The following is a 20,968-nucleotide window of genomic DNA, read 5'->3' as shown; positions in this document are numbered from 1 at the left end:
TGGAACACGCGATGATCTTATGCTCGTTCGCTTTGGAAATTTGGAATCGGGTTTGAGATTGGTGGAAACTCGGACCTTTCACAAACTTGAGCATCAATGAATGTTTTCTTGGGAATGGATTTAATTTCAGCTCTGATTTGGGTAAGAAGTTGTGGCAAGCCACGGAATGGGTTACGGGTTACCTGATTTGGAAAAGTAGAAACGCTTCTACCTTTTCCAAGGCAAAACCGACATGTGCCATGATCTTTAAGGACATCCAACTCAAATGCTTTGAATGGATCTCAAATAGAGTCAAAGGTTTTAACATCGATTGAGATTTTGGCTAGCAAATCCTCGAGTTTATGATTCACTTGCGATATCTACTACAAGAACAGGGATTGGTTAATTTGTTCTCCATGCAGGTTTTTTGCCCCACTCCTGGAGTAGTCGTTTTGGCCGAGAGAATTTGGTGCGGCTCGGGGTGCTTTGTCGTTGAATTGCCAACACTGTGCTCCGTCCCTGCTCCAGCTTGTTTAGTTAATTCTTCTCAAGTCCAATCTCGGTCTTAATGATAATGAACGGACTAAGGCGTTTTCCTGCAACTTGTGGAGTATTTCCATCTCGTTTTCTAATTTCCGTTTTGTTGTTTTTATGATTCTCTTTCGCTTTTATTATGTACCTATGACAATATTGTATCGTTTTGTGTTAATATATAATATATATACCTTCTGCCGTTAAAAAAAAAAAAAAATGAACTAACCAAAATTTAATTCAAATGAATATTTTTTTTTTTTTTCATTATTGGTTTAAAGTCGATTTTTTTTTGGGGGGTAATGGAGGCATGAGAAAGATGTTGTGAAGGTGTCAGGAACTCAGCATCATGGAACTCCTTTACTTTGAATTTGATACTTTGATCCCAATCTTTATCTTTGTTTCTCCTTTTTAACCTTTTGCTTTTTCAAATGCTTACCAACATACACATAAATGGAAAGTGAGATATATTCGTTATTTAACTAAAAGACAAGTGATTCTAACTTTTTATTATGCTTTGTAATGATAAAGAAAAGAAGGTAAATTTGCCAAAACAATTTGCTGATCTGGTTTACCTTTATGAAAGGTAAGGGTGTTCTTGTTGACAAAGTTGATGGTAAAAGGTCTCGTCCGGGTGCAAGGAATAGAAAAAGAATTTCAAAAAGCGAATAATTCGGCTTGTGCTTAGCGTTGTTTGGTTGATGTTTGTTGTTTCGTAGTTTTGTGGATGTTAGTTTTTTGCTTTGTTTATTGGTTTGTCAAGATATGTATGCTCCCGGTTTTGCTCGCTTCTTATGGCATATTAGGTTAGGCTCGATTTGAGTTCAGTGGTGATACCAGAATTTTTTTTCACCGGGGGCAAAAAAATAAAATAAAACCGTAACAATTTTTTTGGGCAAAATATGGAGGTTTTGGGGCAAAAAATGAAGGTTTTTAGGCAAATTATGGAGGTTTTGGGGCAAAATTTGAAGGTTTATGGGCAAAATTTGAAGTTTTGGGGTAAAATTTGGAGATTTTTGGGTAAAATTTGAAGGTTTTGGAACAAAATATGTAGATTTTGGGGCAAAAAAAATATATCCACCGGGGCAAAGTCGAAAAATCCAAAATTTTTACACTGAAAATTACAAATCCCCCGCTTGTCCCTTCCAAAAAACGCCCCTGTTTGAGTTACATTTGTCTTAGACTCTTGGTTTAGGTTACTGTTGCTTACTTCTCTCAAGTTTCTCCATGTTTTGTCGTTTATATCAGTTAAGGGTACTTCATTATTCGACGACGCTATCATTTTTTAATAGTAATCATTACTACGTATTATTTTAGAAAAAGATAAAAAAAAAAAATAATAATAAAAAGACGATTTATAGTCTACCGAACATAGTGTTATCAGTTTATTTCAATCTATTAGGCCAATAGTGTGTACATTTCTGTTCGAGCCCAAATGTCAAAGACCAACACTTTTTGTTAATATAAAAGCCCAAATGACAACAGAACATTATTTAATCCCACCGAGTATCGATCGAGTATGTATGATAAAACTACCATTATTTACTCCCATCGACTATCAAGTATATGGATGATATAACTTATAAAGTGAGATATAAAAAAATTGTTTTTTATTCAATTCGACTACGTTAGTATGTATGATAAAGATAACACGTAAGTAGTCATATTTTTACTCAAAAATAAAAAGATTATTACTTTGACTTTGAAAGAAGTCAAAGTGACGCCCAAAAAAGAATATTAACAAACGTTTTATTATCGTAAACTAAAGTGTCACCCCACGTATAATTCAAGATTCTTAATCATCAAAATACATGACAAGTCTACGTATTCACAAATATTCCTTAAAAGATTTTCACTTTCCACCTTGTTCTTTTCTTAAACTTTTCCACACTTCTTTATTTAAAATTTCAATTTCAATAATCACTCCTCATCTACAGAAAAATCCGGTTCAGCCGGCTTTTGCAACGGTCCACCACCACCAGATTTCGACCCACCGGGCCTTCTACTCGCACCCATCCTCGTAACATAAGCCCCAAAACCCGGGTCAGGTGACGCCATAGTACTCTCACCATGCAAAGGTGAACTAAACTCACACTCATAATCGACACTCGTAAAACTCTCACACGCCTTAAGTTCTCGAACACTTTTTCTCCTTTTATATCTACGCCATGCTGCTTGAACGAAACACGCGGCCCACGTCCGCCATTGATGACTGTAAAACCGAAACTTGTGACGTAACTGCTTACTATGCAGTCTTCTGAACTGTGATGCAACAAATTTTAAATCTTCTGCGGTAAGTGCAAAGGCTTCAACTTCGGATATTGCTTTTACTGTACGAGTAGATGATGGAAGGATGATACTCGGACGTGGGTCCAGGGCCCACGTCAAAAGCTCTTCGCCACAAAAGTCACCAGGCCCGATCCGGCATGAATTGAAAAACCCGGTTCGTCCCCCGTTTGTAGTGTACGAATCAAGATTTCCTCGAATTATAAATAGCATTTCGTTATCCGGGTCCCCCTCCCGGACTAGACAAGTTCCTTGAGTGCAAAGAGCCGGTTTAAGCCGCTCGCAAATCGCATCGAGCATTCGTTCATCCATTTGATCAAACAATGGAACCTATATGTAGAGAAAAGTTAATTAAAAAAAGACTAATGATAGATCGAGCATCTGTATGCATGCATTGATAGGTTGTACAGTACAATCCACGCATAAAGATAGTGGATCTATAATGTTGGATTCATCGACACCTATTAAAAACCCCAATTTTATTTGAAAAGAAATATGATAAAGTAAACTTACTCGTCGAACAAGATCATAACAAAGATGACGTTTAATATCTCGACGAAGATCTAATGGAAGTCCTTTTAGCAAAGATTCTTCATCAACCCCTCGAGTCGCCACCCATTTGTATTGATCATATTTCCGAACAGAATGTCGGAGTTCGGGTGGCAGCTGACGATGGCGCATCCACTGCTCCGTGTCGGTTCGCCTAATTCTCCACTCTTCTAATCGAACCGTTGTGGATTGAAGATATGTCTATGAAATAACTAAAAACATTAACATTTGACTGATTGCCCAAATCAAATAAGCTCGTTAAGTATATGAAAGTATGAAACTTACCTGCATATTTCCAATTAACAACGCGAACAAAACCAATCCCACAACCGCCACTATAATCGCAAACATGATTTCACCAACGTAAGTACTCGTCGCCAGATTTTGCCCCAAAGAACTGCATAATTCAAGTATGAAAACACTATTTAACATTTAAATCAAACAGTTTTATCAAATCAAAATAAGAATTTCTCGTATTCAACCTGAGATTCTTTAAGCCGAACCAAAGACAATAGAAGTATTTGTTGAAAAACAAAGCGGATGTAACTTCCGATTCCAATGCTTCACCATAAATACCAAACGGATAAAATTTACTAGTCGGGACACATTGATTCGTCACATTACTCTTTTGGAACCAAGATCGTCTTGCAGATTCGTTAATATTTTCACAGCCGAAAAAGTTATCCTCGCAATTTGGATCCTCAATAACACATATACTTCTCCAACAGGCTTCTTGTCTTTCAATTGACAGAAGATACCAGCAAGCTCCCACAAACTGTAAATAATGAGTCAATACGGGTCGGGTCTAGTTTAATTACAAAAACAAGAATTTGCAAATGGGTAGCTCAGACAGGTTGGGTAGCGCATAATGGGTCAATACGGGTCAGGTCATGTTTGACCTGTCAGATTTTCTGTCCACTTCTCTTACAACTTATAAATCTGACACATTAGATATAACTATTATAGATATTAAACTTGGCCTGTTACCCGTAATAAGATAAAATTAAAGCTAAATCAACCATTATAAAACAAATGGGTCAAAATTGCCACCTCCCTAATATTGAAAGCTTCATGACTTACATGGCTAGCCAACATGTATAGCATCAAGTTATATGCTGCACCAGCCCATGCTGTTTCTGTAACGACACCCGTAGCTTCAACAATTTGTGAAGTCAGAGGGAAAATAAGATAAAGTCTTGGAATGTATTGAAAGATGATGATGAAACGAAGAACGTCTTTTGTATTTGTCATGGCTGAACCATTTAAACTCGGTATAATTATCCAGATTAACATCTATAATAATCAAGACAGCAAGAAATTAACACATTTAACAACATTAAACCAAGCAAGAACAAATTTTTATTATTCGTTTACCTGAGGAAGTGGTAATGCAGCTATAAAATCGATCCAAAGATCACGTTTTATATACCTTTTTGCTATCTTTGTAGTATCAATAACAAGTTCACCTCTTCCAAAAACACGAGAAGAAGGTGCCACGTAAGCAGTCATGAACTTTACGTATATCTGAATCATGTAAAAAACATCGGCTATCGATCTCACAATAGTGAGACTAACCTTGAGGGTGAATCCAATATCGATACAAACGTTTTTCTTAATTGATGGTAAGTAAAAGAACAAAGGGTCTACAAACAAAGAAACCAAACATGCTACTAAAAAAACCTTGTTCCATTTTCGTATCGTTAAACCTCGAGGGTCCAAGATTTTTTTCTTTACTCTCTCGTAATCTTCGGAGAAAACTCGAGAGAGAACTTTGGACTTTAAGGAGGATCTCGGGTGCTTTTCGGGCCGTTTTCTTGATTCGGGTATTTGTTTTCCATCAAGTTTGTATTTGACTTTAAACAAATTGTCACCATTGATTGATTGATACTTTGGTGGTTCAACATCATCTTGAAATCTGTATAGCAATTTAGTGAAACATTAAAATTAAACACAGGGTGTTGAGCTGAGCTTAGTTTTAGGGTTTAGCAGCATACTGAATTTTTTGCAAAATTAAAACTACAATAAAACTCATGATACTTAAAAGAGTAAAAAGAATGAATAACTTTTAACTACACTATCATTTGCAATGACCATTTCTATTTGGGCAAGCACAAATTATGAAAATGAACCTAAAAAAGAGTATTCAGAGAGATAATTACCTTACGGATCTTGAATTGGCATATGACATGGTGGTTCAATGCTAAAAAGATTGAAACTTTATATAAGTATATGTACACATAAAGAAAGATTAGGGTTTAAGGTGACATGGGTCACCGGAAAATTGGCCGGCGGCGAGTTTCAGGCCGGAAATGAGAGAACACCAATAACAGTTTTGCTTCAAAAGGTATTTGGAATTGGATATCATGTGAAGTGAATAAAAAAATGTGTCTCTTCTTTTAAAACCAGATGTTAAGGTCAAAACATGTGACAAATTCTTTGAAAGTTAAGTCTGTATCTTTAAAAATAAAAAATTAAAAACTTTGTGATGTTGGTGTTTAAAATAAGTAAAAGCAATTGAAGTTTGATCTGGCAGGTCTGGTATTCAAGAAGAATTGATTTTTAATTGAAACAAGTTGGGATCTGACAGAGTGAAATACCCAGAAATTAAAAAGGCTAAAATTGGAACCTTTTGGTAACGACAAATTGAAACATCAAATTATGTACACCCAGATCCGACCGCCTTCCCTTCGAGATGGTATAAGATTCGATAATAACAACTTGTCTTTCATAAAAAATAAAAAAAAATGTTTACATGAAATATGAATATTACATATAGCGTAACGTTGTTATAAACTACTTACTAGCTTAAGGTCCGCGAATTCGCGGGTTTTTTTTTTAGGGACGAATCAAAAGTTGCATTGTTAGGTTATTAATAACTCGAATTAGTTACAGTACTAATGTTAAGTTAGTGATAATACATTTAGCAATTTATAACCTGAAAAACAATAAAAATAACACAAAGATAAAACAATTACACTAAACTGTATTATCACAATATTTTCAGAGAGAACATAATAGAATGAGAAGCGTGTAGTTCTCAATAAAGTCAACATGACTAATTTGAGATATAAAAAAAATGCATATCCAAAATATCCAAGTGACTACAGTATATCATATTCATATGAAGTTATAAGTAAATATGAAAATAAGATATTTACTATCTTGCAAGCAAAAAAAAAAGATATTTACTAACAAAAACAAACGAAATATACAATTCTTACCTGACTTAAAGTAGCAAAACCTATGTATCTGTAGGCTTGTTAATCCAAATACCCATTTCATCACGGTTAACATGCATATAAAACTAAACAGTGGGATTATAAGGTGATCACTACACTTTTAAAGGTCATAAACAAACTATGTTAGCAACTGCCACATCTGCTGCCACTTCTGCTCTGTAACCTTGTTGTGCAACCATTCACAAACCCTGCAAACTTTTTAAGTGCGCTTGATATATCAAATCTGCTCACGATGCAAAATGTTAATAGGATTACAAACATGTACATATACTTGGAATATCAAATATTTGATTAAAAAAAAAAAAAAACACTCAGAACATTTCAGGTCAACTAATCAAGTTAATGCAACCCCATAATCCCTAATTTTCACCTATTTCACCCACATTATGACCCACCCATTTTGCCCCTAGATTGTAAGTTACAGAGCAGGAGAGACTTTAGTTCCTTAGTTCATGGGCCATTTAAAAAGAACTTTCAAGAGAAAAGACTTTTAAGGAAGAAAAAAAACATGCAACAACCAAATTTTTTGCAAACATGTCCGTAGATTGTAATCTTATATTATGTGATGAAATGGTTGTTTTCACATGGAAGGAGTACGAAAATGAATAGCACCCTACCCAACCCGAATCGACACAAGGTAAAACGCTATGCTTTTTGAAGGTTCCACCCACCAATCTTTCCATCTGACCTCTAATTTTGATCAAAACAACATATGAAAGATTAAGGAAAGTTAGGAAGAGTTACCACGTAAATATTTGGTAGCTCTAACACGATCAACACCCAAAGGTTCAATGTTAATGCTTCTTGAGCTTGCAAAGGTGATTCCTGTAGAGACCCGTCCTAATCCATCCGGACGAAGTCCATATCGATTATAAACGATTCACAACAGTTGATTACATCGCGAGGTATTTGACCTCTATATGATACATTTTACAAACATTGCATTCAATTTTAAAAGACACTCTTTCTTTACAACGAAAATTGACGGCATGCATACCATTTCAGAATATATCCAACTATAATTGACTTAATAATAATCTTGATGAACTCGACGACTCGAATGCAACGTCTTTTGAAATATGCCATGAATGACTCCAAGTAATGTTTCTAAACTGAGCAAATGCACAGCGGAAGATTTCTTTCGTACCTGAGAATAAACATGCTTTCAAGTGTCAACCAAAAGGTTGGTGAGTTCATTAGTTTAACATAAATAATCATTTCCATCATTTTAATAGACCACAAGATTTCCATTTCTCATAAATATACGTCCCATACATAGAGACAAAAATCATTCATATGGATTGAACACCTGGTAACCGACATTCACAATATGCATATAAGAATATCCCCATCATTCTGGGATCCTCCTTCGGACATGATATAAATTTCGAAGTACTAAAGCATCCGGTACTTTGGATGGGGCTTGTTGGGCCCGATAGATCTATCTTTAGGATTCGCATCAATTAGGGTGTCTGTTCCCTAATTCTTAGATTACCAGACTAAAAGGGGCATATTTGATTTCGATCATTCAACCATATAATGTAGTTTCAATTACTTGTGTCTATTTTGTAAAACAGTTATAAAAGCAGCGCATGTATTCTCAGTCCCAAAAATATATATTGCAAAAGCATTTAAAAATGGAGCAAATGAAACTCACCCAATGTATTTTGTAGTAAGAATACATATGACTATATTGAATAACTGAACAATGCAGGGTTGGCCTCGGATTCACGAACCTATATCATTTGTTTATTTATTAATACACATAATCGAAATCGAACAATATATATATATATATATATATATATATATATATATATATATATATATATATATATATATATATATATATATATATATATATATATATATATATATATATATATTTAAATTTATTAGTTATATCATTTTTATATCAAAAATATATATATGTTTCATGTATTTATTTTGTATGTGAAAGTATTAATTTTGTTATGTTTAATGTATAAAATATATATATCGTTTGTTTGTTAAAATTAATAATTGTACTAATACTAAAATGATATTTATAATGATAAAATGATAATATTTATAATACTTATTATTACTAATAAAAATAAAAATGTTAAAAAAAATCCTTTTAGTGATAAATATAATAATAATAATAATAATAACTGTAAAAATACTAATTTTACTATTAAAGATGTTTATGATAAAATTTTTAATAATTATCTAATAACGATACTCATGATAATATTAATAACAATACTTTTAATGATTTGTTAACATTATTAAAGATGATAATAATGATAATACTACGTAATGATAATACTAATAATTATAAAATGTTACTAATACGAATATTTATGGAAATAATACTATTTTATATTATTTTCATAATACTAGTAACAATAATAATAATAATAATCATAATAGCTATAATAATGATAATAATGTTTATATTAATGATGATCATAATATTACTAATACCTAATAATAATAATTGATATTTATCACTTATATTAGTAGTATTCTTATCAATAACAATTATAATACTAACATTAATAACAATCACTATAATAATCATAACAACATTAATCATATTTATAATAATAATAATAATAATAATAATAAAAAAGATGAGACTACCTTAAGAAATAAGATGTCAAAAAAATGTCCCTGCCATGGATCGAACCCGCGACCTCTCGATACCCCGACACTCTCCTAACCATCCGTCTATTCTCGTTTTTCTGTTTTATAACACCATCCGAATATATATAACTCGTATAAAATGATTTCAATCATCTTCTTCTTCCTCAAATTTTTTTATTCCATTCGATTAACCTCTAACTTCCTAATATCACTGATTACCTGCTGTAACACCTAAACGATGTATAAATGTGATATCAATTAACAGAAAGAAAAAAAAAGAAAGGAGCAACAGCAGTCTGCTCGTCGTGGTTTATAAAAAAAAAAAAAAAATTATTTTGAATTCGAGCTTGTTTTGGACAATTGTTATAACACGAAATAAGTTTAAAATTACTCCTATAATCTATACGTATCCTCAATTGAAGCCAAAACATCAACTGGAGATCGAATTTTAACGAAGAACAAAAAGTTGACTTTTTGAATGGAACTTTGACCTTAAAATTCACCTTCATTTTATCGAATTAAAATATGAGATTGTACATACACAATCACGACATAAAGAAGAAAAGATCTATATTTTTACTTTATTTCAATTTGGTCCGAATCCATTCGAATATTATATGGCTTCGGGTTTGTGAAATAATGAGAAGAAAGAAGGAAAAAAAATAAAAATAAAACTTGTTTGATTTATCAATTAGATGAATCCACAATAATAGATCGAAGCTTGTTTTGTAATGGGTATATGGTTCGACAGAACCTCACGGGCAGGAAGAAGACACAGACAAAAATAAATAATAGAATGATGGGGATGTAAATAATCACGCGTATATATATATATATATATATATATATATATATATATATATATATATATATATATATATATTTAGTATAGATAATTAATAAGTATAAATACAAATATATTTATTAATAATAATACATTTAATATTGATGATTAATATTACTAATAATATCAATGTTAAGATAACAAGTTGTATTATAATATTAACAAGATTTATAATTTTGATAATTTTTGTAATACTAACAATACTATAATATTAATAATTATATTTGAAATAATATCAGTGATAATAATAATTCTTCATATTATTAATAATATTAATAATAATGATATTAATAATACTTCATTAATGATATTAATAATAATAATAATAATAATAATAATATCAATATAATAATTTAATACTAATACATAATTATTTTACACAAAAATGAAATATTATAATTTCTACATATAATGTTTATAAATTATTTATATTTATGTGAATAACTATGTATAAAATTTATATATACATATATTACTTATATAAATCTACCTTTATTAATATATAACTATTTGTTATTTATTTTGTTAAGGGAATAAAACGAGTATTTCTAACTAAGGTATTCAAAGTTTTTATATGATTATATATTTCATAAATTACTATATATATAATTATCATCTTACATGTTTTTATTACATGAATGGATATACTACTTACAAACTTTTAAACCAATAAATTTAACATCAATATATATATAATTACAAATAATATTCATATATATATATATATATATATATATATATATATATATATATATATATATATATATATAAAATAATAGTATTCAATACATCGTATTATTATTTTACATATTTAATTATATTTTATCATTTTCAATTAATATATATTCTTACATTTATATATATTTATTTTATTTACAAACAAATATTCGTGAATCGTCGGGGATAGTCAAAGGTTAAATGAATCAATGTAAACAGTTCAAAATTTTTAAGACTCAACATTACAGACTCTGCTTATCGTGTCGGAAACATATAAAGATTAAGTTTAAATTTGGTCGAAAATTCCCGGGTCATCACAATTCCGCCACCTCATTTTCTCTTGGAAGTTCTTTCCTCAAGATTTCAGTCTCTTACAGCTTCACTCAATTGCTCAAAGCTACAATAAAAACATATCCTACAGAAACAATAAGGAGAAAACTATATATTGCACAAATTAGAAGATCAACAGTTGCCAAAAAGAAGTTGGTGCAATCAGTACACCACTTACATGCATTTGACGGAATGCCATTGGAGTTTTTTCAATAAACGGGATAAACTTTGGATTTTTCAATACATTATGCTTGTACCAAAACATGAAATAAGGCATATATTAGCAGTGCAATCTCAACAAATAACTAAAACAAATGTAATACATAGTAATCTCTTCAATTACACCTATCATTCTACAAACCGAAATTTGATATATTTCTTAAAAACATCACTAATAATTGAACAAACGCATAATACACCGTCAACATCTGTAGAAAGTATTATCTAGTATTACTTTTAATACCTCACATTATTATTGATAAGTAAATCTAAAGTTGATGTATTGTGAGGGTTTATTCACGAATAATGTTTATAATAGATAGAAGTATTAAATTAAAGTAGTAGTGTTAATTGTTTATTCACAAGTACTCGTTTTTTAAAAATTGATTACTCATTAATCAATTTTTAAATATTAGAACTCAAAGGATTAAAGTGTTGTCATCTCTAGCATCTTTACAATTTCTGACATATTTGGTCTTTTTGATGGTTCTGATTCTATGCACATTAGTGCTATGATAAATACATGGTTAATTTCATCTATAGAATAGCACTTTAATCTGTCATGAAGAAAGTATTCTTCCTTCTTTTCTTGAACAACAGCTTTCACTTGTTGTAGAATATAGTTCGCAATTATCAAATCACTCAACTATAAGAAAATGTCAAAACTTTGACTTTTACAGACTTACCCACGTCACAAGCCGCGTTCCCTCAATAAATGCTTCATCTGTAGGTTTTCTTCCAGTTAAAAGCTCAAGTAAAACGACTCCAAAACTATATGCATCCCCTTCGTTGTTGCTCTTCCCGTATCAAAATACTCTAAAACAAACACATACATTTACTTGAACAGATACGGTTATAAGGGACGTGTCAAATGGTCAAACATATTAATGAGTTAAGAATCACCCACAGGCCAAAGTATGCATACAACCAAACCAACCCATCTTGCAACATTATAAAAAGATTTAAAAAATGTTCGCCAATCAACCCAAATCACCCAATAACGGTAACATTATATGTTTATATTAAGTAATATGAGATCGTACCAGGGGCTAAGTATCCCAAAGTTCCGGCTAATATAGTGGAAGATACGTGAGTCTTATCTTGGCCCATCATAGTAGCTAACCCAAAATCAGAAACTCGAGCCTCCATGTTTTCGTCTAACAAAATGTTGCTTGATTTGTGTAACACCGTACTTTTTTTTTAAATAACACAGCGAAAGTCTTGTTTTCAAAATAAGCCCTTACGTACAAACATAAACATAATTATTACACTTCATACATAAATACATTGTTATCAAAAACCGATGTTACGTTAATATTCGATTTCATATAGACAACATCAAAGTTCTAGACTTGTCGAACACAACTCAACACGCCCATCTTCTCCCATGACCATAAAAGTAAAAACCTACAACCTGCAAGGGGGAAGGTGGAGGGGTTAGCACGAAGCTAAGTGAATGGACTAATCTAACAGCTAAAGCATACAGCTACAATCACTAGAACACGCATCATCAAATTAATCGGACAGTTAATCACATAACCACTAGAACATGCAGAAACAGAGCAATCTAGCATTAGCACATAACATAAAAAGCAATATCATACAATAGTCAACAATCAACTAAATCCAAAGAATAAAAATATCTACAGAAACGGTCAATCCAAAGCAACCGTTATAACTACAAGCAATGGTCAATCAGAAGCAACCATCTGGGTAATCCGAAGCAACCCGATGAGAGACTCGGCGGCCTGGCCGGGCCAACGACCCCAGTTGATCAGTCTAGAGTCTACCGAAAACTCATAACTCTGTATCACTAGTATAAGTCTTCCACACGCGACGGACACGTGATTCCAACTTATATTAATCATACAACATCAATGAGCCCAACCTGATCAGAAGCAAGGTTGATCTCTCCCGACCTGATCAGAAGCAAGGTCGGTCTAACAAAACGCGCGAGGCCACAGTCCACAATTCTTAACAACATAATTCAAATCATAGTAACTAGGTCAACGGCCTAGGTCATGTCACTATATGCCTTAACGGCTAGATTAATGCACTCACTAAAAACCAGCACAAGGGGAAGTACTCAGAGGTCTTATATTTCTGAGTCTTCACTTCTCCTGATCACCTGGAAACATCATAAACAAAGTCAGTATAATGTTTTAATCAATAATATAATTGATAAATACTATAAACTAGGTCATATTATCATATATTCATCATATTATAAGTCTACAACATAAACTTAATCAATAACGACCCTAAACGAGTACAAAATAAGACATACACAACAAAATCCCTTCTTCTGACCAAAATAAATTTGATCTAGCTTTTTAAAACCTTATCATTGTAAAGTAAACTTCAAGATGAGTCCAACGATAGTTTAATCATTGAAAACAGAGTTACGGTTTGAAAGTTACAACCTTTTCAATTTTACCAAAAACTGACCAGTGGTCACTCGCGCGGACGAGACCTCACTCATGCGAGTGAGTCCTCAACCGTGTGGTTGAGCCTCAAACGCGTGGTCACACGTACGGGTGACCTATCAGAAGTGTGGGAGCTGTTAGAACATTCCAGCTCGCTGATTTTTGCCATTTTGGCCCAAAAACTCGATTTTTGCAAGATCTAACACCAAAACGGCTCCCAAAACATCATATAAACTATATAAAACATATTTCTAACATCAATTGAACATATCAAACATATTTAGATCAAGAATCAAGCATGAACTCAACCAAAACCCATTAGAACACAAAAACCCAATTTCAACATGAATCATAGCATGAAATCGAATACAAACCTGGAGATATACTATAGATGATGCAAGAAATCTGATTCTAAGCTTTAATTAATCTAATTTCACACAAAGATCAAGCTAGGGTTTCAAAGGAGCATGAGTTAGGTACGGGATTGAATTTCACAAATTGAGAAAATGGATAGAAATATCCAGAACATGGTATATATAGGTGGGTTTTAACACATACCTCATAACACACGGGTATTTATCAGTTATCTGATATCTTTCGTACATCGATAGGCGGTCCTATCGAGGTCCAAATTAAATAAACAAACCTGTTCTGTGACCCTTGTCATGAACTGGTCTCAACCAAATAGTCAAATGACTATAAATATTCAACTAATAAAATAACAATATAAATGCACACAAGGGCAAAATTGCCATTTCATCTAGGCCCAATTATCGGGTGTTACAAATCTACCCTCCTTAAAGAGATTCCGTCCTCGGAATCTGGTCAAAGTCAAAAGTCACGGTAATAAAATCTCATCAACTATTCATCAAGCAATACATATTAACAACAATTTAAGCAGTCAACTATCCTACTTCTCTTCTTAACTTACTGAAACTTCCGCATGATCTACCAAAATGTGCTTTCGTTGGCCAGACATAATACATTATCATAGATCACATCTCCATTTCAGTTAAGAAAATCCGAGAAACCTAAATCCAAGTCATCTCTATCACTACAGCCAATGCTACCTCAAAATACCTATTAATACAGAATACATTATCTACATAACATACTAAACACGTAATCCTGAAATCAAAAGCAATAACAAGGTTAGTCTGAACATACCAGTATTTAAGTCTTCTTATACAACATCAGTATCTGCTACCATCTGATAAGCTCTAGCTATAGCCGTGGGAGGACTTTTTCTTTTCTCTCCTACTGATGCGGTAGATCCACCAACAGACGCCGATTGCACCTCGGACCCTGCCCCGGAACCACCTCTACCCGCTGCCGGACATTGTAGTGACCTATGACATTCTTTATGACAATTCCAACATACGTTGCTTTCAAAAGAACATTGTTGAACATCATGTCCCACTACACCACACCTTAAACACCTTTTTGTACTTGGAGAACACTGTCCACTATGGTAAGATCTGCACGAGTTACAACACTCTTTCTGTACGGAACCTGACCCACTCGTACTCGAAACTTCCCTCGTACCGGACTCGGTTAACTTTCTTGATTTCGGACTGGACTAATAACTGGATTGACCTTCTGACCTCTTCCCATAAGAACCACTCCCCACTCCCGTATTCCTTGCAGCTTTAACATCACCCTCTATCGCTTTAGCCATCTCAAAAGCTTGCGATAAAGAAGAAGCAAATCTAACCATTGACCAATACTCCGGCTTAATAACTCTAATAAAATGCTGAATTTTATCTTTCTCATGCGGTACCCACTGTTGACAAAACCTTAACTTAGAGGTAAAGTCCAAAAAAACATCATCAATCGTCATATCATCAGTCATTCTCATCCCTAAAAACTCAGTTTTCAATTTCTCCAGATCATATTCTGAATAATACTGCTCACGAACCTTGGCATGAAACTGCTCCCATGACACTTGATTTAGTTGTTCCTTTGATAAATGACCTGTGATAGAGTCCCACCACTCCATAGCTCGTCCCTTGAACAAACGACTAGCGTATAACACTCTCACTTCTGGCTCGCACTAACAAGCGTCTAATGCTCTTTCCACTTCCCCGAGCCAATTTAGAGTCTCAGTCGGGTCAGTTTTACTAGTATACTCTGAAGGTTGACAATTAAGAAAGTCCTTATACGAACACTTCTTCTTTTCAAACATTGGTGGTTGGAAGAATGGCGTCTGAAATGGGTACATTACTTGATTCGGAAATTGTGGATTGAACTGAGATGGTATCTGATATTGAGGTATCACATACTGTTGTTGAGAAATGTTTCCAAACTGTGGGTAAGCACTCGGAGGAAAGCTTGGATTTATTGCTGTGGTGTTAGAATGTGACATCACTTGTTGTTCAAGCTCTTTGATCCTATCTTGAGCATCTTTCAATTGACTCTGAAGCTCTAACACTTCTTCTGATACTTCTTCCTCTGATACATGACCGTCTTCATCAGGAGCTCTAAAGGTTCCAGAGGCATTGGGGGCAGCGTCTTGAGTACCTGACATATCTGTACTACCACAACATCTCACACAAACTCTTAGTAGATAACCGGTTAGTGCCTATCAACTAACACATAAAAGCTCCTACATTCACTTAACACGTCCCCTTTGTGTTATGTTCGACAAGATCCTCTCAAGGTTTGGGAACATGACATTCAAGTACAATGTCGATGCAGCCAAACCTATGCTCTGATACCAACTTATAACACCATACTTTTTTTTTTAAATAACACAGCGGAAGTCTTGTTTTCAAAATAAGCCCTTACGTACAAACATAAACATAATTATTACACTTCATACATAAATACATTGTTATCAAAAACCGGTGTTACGTTAATATTCGATTTCATATAGACAACATCAGAGTTCTAGACTTGTCGAACACAACTCAACACGCCCATCTTCTCCCATGACCATAAAAGCAAAAACCTACAACCTGCAAGGGGGAAGGTGGAGGGGTTAGCACGAAGCTAAGTGAATGGACTAATCTAATAGCTAAAGCATACAGGTACAATCACTAGAACACGCATCATCAAATTAATCAGACAGTTAATCACATAACCACTAGAACATGCAGAAACAGAGCAATCTACCATTAGCACATAACATAAAAAGCAATATCATACAATAGTCAACAATCAACTAAATCCAAAGAATAAAAATATCTACAGCAACGGTCAATCCAAAGCAACCGTGATAACTACAAGCAATGGTCAATCAGAAGCAACCATCTGGGTAATCCAAAGCAACCCACTGAGAGACTCGGTGGCCTGGCCGGGCCAACGACCCCAGTTGATCAGTCTAGAGTCTACCGAAAACTCATAATTCTGTATCACTAGTATAAGTCTTCCACACGTGACGGACGCGTGATTCCAACTTATATTAATCACACAACATCAATGAGCCCAACCTGATCAGAAGCAAGGTTGATCTCTCCCGACCTGATCAGAAGCAAGGTCGGTCTAAAAAAACGCGCGAGGCCACAGTCCATAACTCTTAACAACATAATTCAAATCATAGTAACTAGGTCAATGGCCTAGGTCATGTCACTATATGCCTTAACAGCTAGATTAACGTACTCACCGAAAACCAGCATAAGAAGTACTCAGAGGTCTTATATTTCTGAGTCTTCACTTCTCCTGATCACCTGGAAACATCATAAACAAAGTCAGTATACTGTTCTAATCAATAATATAATTGATAAATACTATAAACTAGGTTATATTATCATATATTCATCATATTATAAGTCTACAACATAAACTTAATCAATAACGACCCTAAACGAGTACAAAACAAGACATACACAACAAAATCCCTTCTTCTGACCAAAATAAATTTGATCTAGCTTTTTAAAACCTTATCATTGTAAAGTAAACTTCAAGATGAGTCCAACGATAGTTTATTCATCGAAAACGGAGTTACGGTTTGAAAGTTACAGCCTTTTCAATTTTACCAAAAACTGAGCAGTGGTCACTCGCGCGGACGAGACCTCACTCGTGCGAGTCAGTCCTCAACCGCGTGGTTGAGCCTCAAATGCGTGGTCACATGTACGGGTGACCTGTCAGAAGTGTGGGAGCTATTAGAACATTCCAGCTCGCTTATTTTTGCCATTTTGGCCCAAAAACTCGATTTTTGCAAGATCTAACACCAAAACCACTCCTAAAACATCATATAAACTATATAAAACATATTTCTAACATCAATTGAACATATCAAACACATTTAGATCAAGAATCAAGTATGAACTCAACCAAAACCCATTAGAACACAAAAACCCAATTTCAACATGAATCATAGCATGAAATCGAATACAAACCTGGAGATATACTATAGATGATGCAAGAAATCTGATTCTAAGCTTTAATTAATCTAATTTCACACAAAGATCAAGCTAGGGTTTCAAAGGAGCATGAGTTAGGTACGGGATTGAATTTCACAAATTGAGAAAATGGATAGAAATATCCAGAACATGGTATATATAGGTGGGTTTTAACCCATACCTCATAACACACAGGTATTTATCAGTTATCTGATATCTTTCGTACATCGATAGGCGGTCCTATCGAGGTCCAAATTAAATAAGCAAACCTGTTCTGTGACCCTTGTCACGAACTGGTCTCAACCAAATAGTCAAATGACTATAAATATTCAACTAATAAAATAACAATATAAACGCACACAAGGGCAAAATTGCCATTTCATCTATTCCCAATTATCGGGTGTTACAATTTGATATCTCTAAGGATTATATGAGGGATACAATCATGATCAAGATATGATATTCCCCTAGCAGCACCTACTGCTATTTTGTATCTTGCATCCCAGTCTAGAACCTTGTCCACTGCTTTACCTGCATCACTCATAGTCAACGTAAATAATCATCACTTGAAAGGGAAAATCGTAAAAAGTAAAACTGTAATATCATCCTTAAATAAAATCTAATAGACTTAAGATGTGTTTGATTGACTCTTAATTAAATGGTTCAACAATGAATGTTGAACCATTTAACACTGAACGATGAACCGTTCCAACAATAATATTTGGAATAATCCTTTAACCATTCAGCAACTCAGTATCCTTAAATTTTATCTAAAATACTTGGTAAACAGTTCATTTGAAATACTTCTTACAGGATTAAATCATCAGGGGAAAAAATACAGGGTTAAAATGAAAAAAAAGTAGAACTTAAAGGATTAAACCATTATTAACCCATTCGAAATACTCGAGAGGAACTATTTAGATAATACTAAAATCTGGGGTTGAAGAGGGTTGGGATGACCCAGAAACCCATTATTTTGACCTTTTCTAATTAAATGTGTTAAACACACAAATGTAAAAACTATTATGCTGGAACATGATTTAGCCTTTCTTAAGGGTGACAAAATGGGTTGGGTGATACAGGTTGGGTGATACAGGTTGGGTAATGGATTGGGTACCATTTTATGCGAGTTAAAAATGGGCTTGGATGACCTAAAAACCTAACTATCTAACCTTTTCCAATCACATGTGTTAAATTTAAACACGATTGTAAAACTATTCTATTACAAAGGATTTTATGTACTCGTAGTTGAATACTCTTGTGATAACTTCCAAGGTTTAAATATTGCATTAAGATCAACGTGTAAGCGGTCATCGAACCATTTCGTTGGGTTGTCCTTTGACGCGGAAGAGACATGGGCCAACAATCCCAAGGATTGGTCATCACCGTGCATCTCAATGAACCTTTTTTAAATTAGATGTATTATACGAAATTAAATAATCTTAACACATTATTTTTATAGTTTGCATACAGTATGATATGAGCTAGTGTGTTGATGAAATAGCCATACAGTAAAGATGTTAGTCATATTAATAATAATAATAATTCTATAATTAGTATTAGTAATAACCTGGATTTTGACTTCCTCAGGATTTTTCTCCTTGTAAAGATTGAACATGTAAAACCCTCTTCTCAGTCCATAACGCCATTACAACCCTTGCTTATAAATAATAATAATAAAAAAGATAGTAAAAATAACGTAATGAGAAAACAATAATACATATAAGAAATTTTTCTACATAGCATATCTACTCCCGTTTTTTTAAACGAAAAAAGGTAAATGTAGAAAGTTTTCTCTGTTCGGGCTAGCCGGGAGGGCGAGTAATCCAACTTCTAAACAAAAAAACTAATCAAAATAAAAGTAACCAAGATACAAAGTCTCTTATGGAATATACATGTATTGCATCAAACACACATTAATATTAATCGAGTTGTTAGTCAAAGATTTAAGAGAAAGATGAGAGGATTTAGAGTTGAAGTGTAGATGAACTATCCATTGTCATGTGTAATATAACTCAGATAATGCATACAACAATTGATTATGATGTGTTTAGTATACAAATAGAAGATAGAATAGAATTTAAGGAGGTAACTGAGAAAAACGGACTCTTATAGACCAATTCTATAGGAGCGTCAAAAATCAGGCGTTAGCCTAGTCGACCGCCAGTGACGCCATCTGACAGAAATAACCCAATGTCACCTTCTGACACTTTTAGGCGATAGTCGAAAAACAAACGGAAAAAAACTTGTGCGCTAGATTGCCTCCACCCAATCAAATATAAAGATTACCAAAAAACCAATAACCACATAACGGTATTGTTTAATTAAGGAGTACAAACAATTTAAACTTAAAAACTGGAGTAGTACGCACTTACCTTTGATAAAGAGTATATGGACTGTAGAAATAAGTATTTAACTGTAATATAAGTACACAAAATCAAATATCAAATCACATAATGGTAGCATAATGAAAAACATTGTAGAGGGAACCAAGTAACTCTACAACTTCCTTGAAACATCTGTGTATCACATTATAAAAATATACGGAGTAATTATTTGACTTAAATATACAATTTAAAATGAAAAACTTACATTATTTAGGATTCAACCATCTATTTTACTCTACTTTAAATTCAAGTAAAATGTTCATTGAATGAGACTCCATAAAATCTAGAAAAAATGCTCATAGGCTGAGAAGAATGTAGTAAAACCTCCAAAAACACCCCAATAAGATAAATTATCTCAATTTGATAGATGTAAGCTTTTTGACATAGTTAAACAATTTAAAAAATTCGATATTTTTTAAAATAAGAACCTACCTTTTGACCATAGTAGTTCTTATGATCTCGCTTTGAATTCACATTATTCCCTCAC

At 33.3% G+C, this 20,968-nt stretch overlaps 1 protein-coding gene and 1 pseudogene across 1 annotated transcript; both read right to left on the bottom strand.

Annotated features, from left to right (window-relative positions):
• Window positions 1–2,260: 2,260 nt before the first annotated feature.
• LOC139867293 (protein CNGC15b-like) lies at window positions 2,261–5,959 on the bottom strand. Its single transcript, XM_071855647.1, has 7 exons — window positions 5,505–5,959; window positions 4,720–5,260; window positions 4,426–4,638; window positions 3,828–4,120; window positions 3,631–3,742; window positions 3,310–3,546; window positions 2,261–3,126 (listed from the first exon to the last, which is right to left on the bottom strand). The coding sequence occupies exons 1-7, from the start codon at window positions 5,531–5,533 to the stop codon at window positions 2,431–2,433; spliced, it is 2,121 nt and encodes a 706-aa protein (XP_071711748.1). The 5' UTR covers window positions 5,534–5,959; the 3' UTR covers window positions 2,261–2,430.
• Window positions 5,960–11,752: 5,793 nt separating this feature from the next.
• Window positions 11,753–18,638, bottom strand: LOC139892297 (receptor-like serine/threonine-protein kinase At1g78530; annotated as a pseudogene).
• Between the last annotated feature and the right edge of the window lie 2,330 nt (window positions 18,639–20,968).

Source organism: Rutidosis leptorrhynchoides, chromosome 1 (assembly GCF_046630445.1).
Source record: "Rutidosis leptorrhynchoides isolate AG116_Rl617_1_P2 chromosome 1, CSIRO_AGI_Rlap_v1, whole genome shotgun sequence".
NCBI lineage: Eukaryota > Viridiplantae > Streptophyta > Magnoliopsida > Asterales > Asteraceae > Rutidosis > Rutidosis leptorrhynchoides.
The sequence above is the reverse complement of the archived record's forward strand: the minus strand, read 5'-3'. Positions and strand labels throughout refer to the sequence as shown.

What these genes read in the sequence shown, in the direction of transcription:
- LOC139867293 (XM_071855647.1), bottom strand. Translation starts at nt 5,533, where the DNA reads ATGTCATATGCCAATTCAAGATCCGTAAG. An exon ending in GCCAATTCAAGATCCGTAAG is followed by an intron (nt 5,261 to 5,504) that starts GTAATTATCTCT and finishes ATTGCTATACAG; the next exon opens with ATTTCAAGATGATGTTGAAC. An exon ending in GTTATGATCTTGTTCGACGA is followed by an intron (nt 3,127 to 3,309) that starts GTAAGTTTACTT and finishes CTCTACATATAG; the next exon opens with GTTCCATTGTTTGATCAAAT.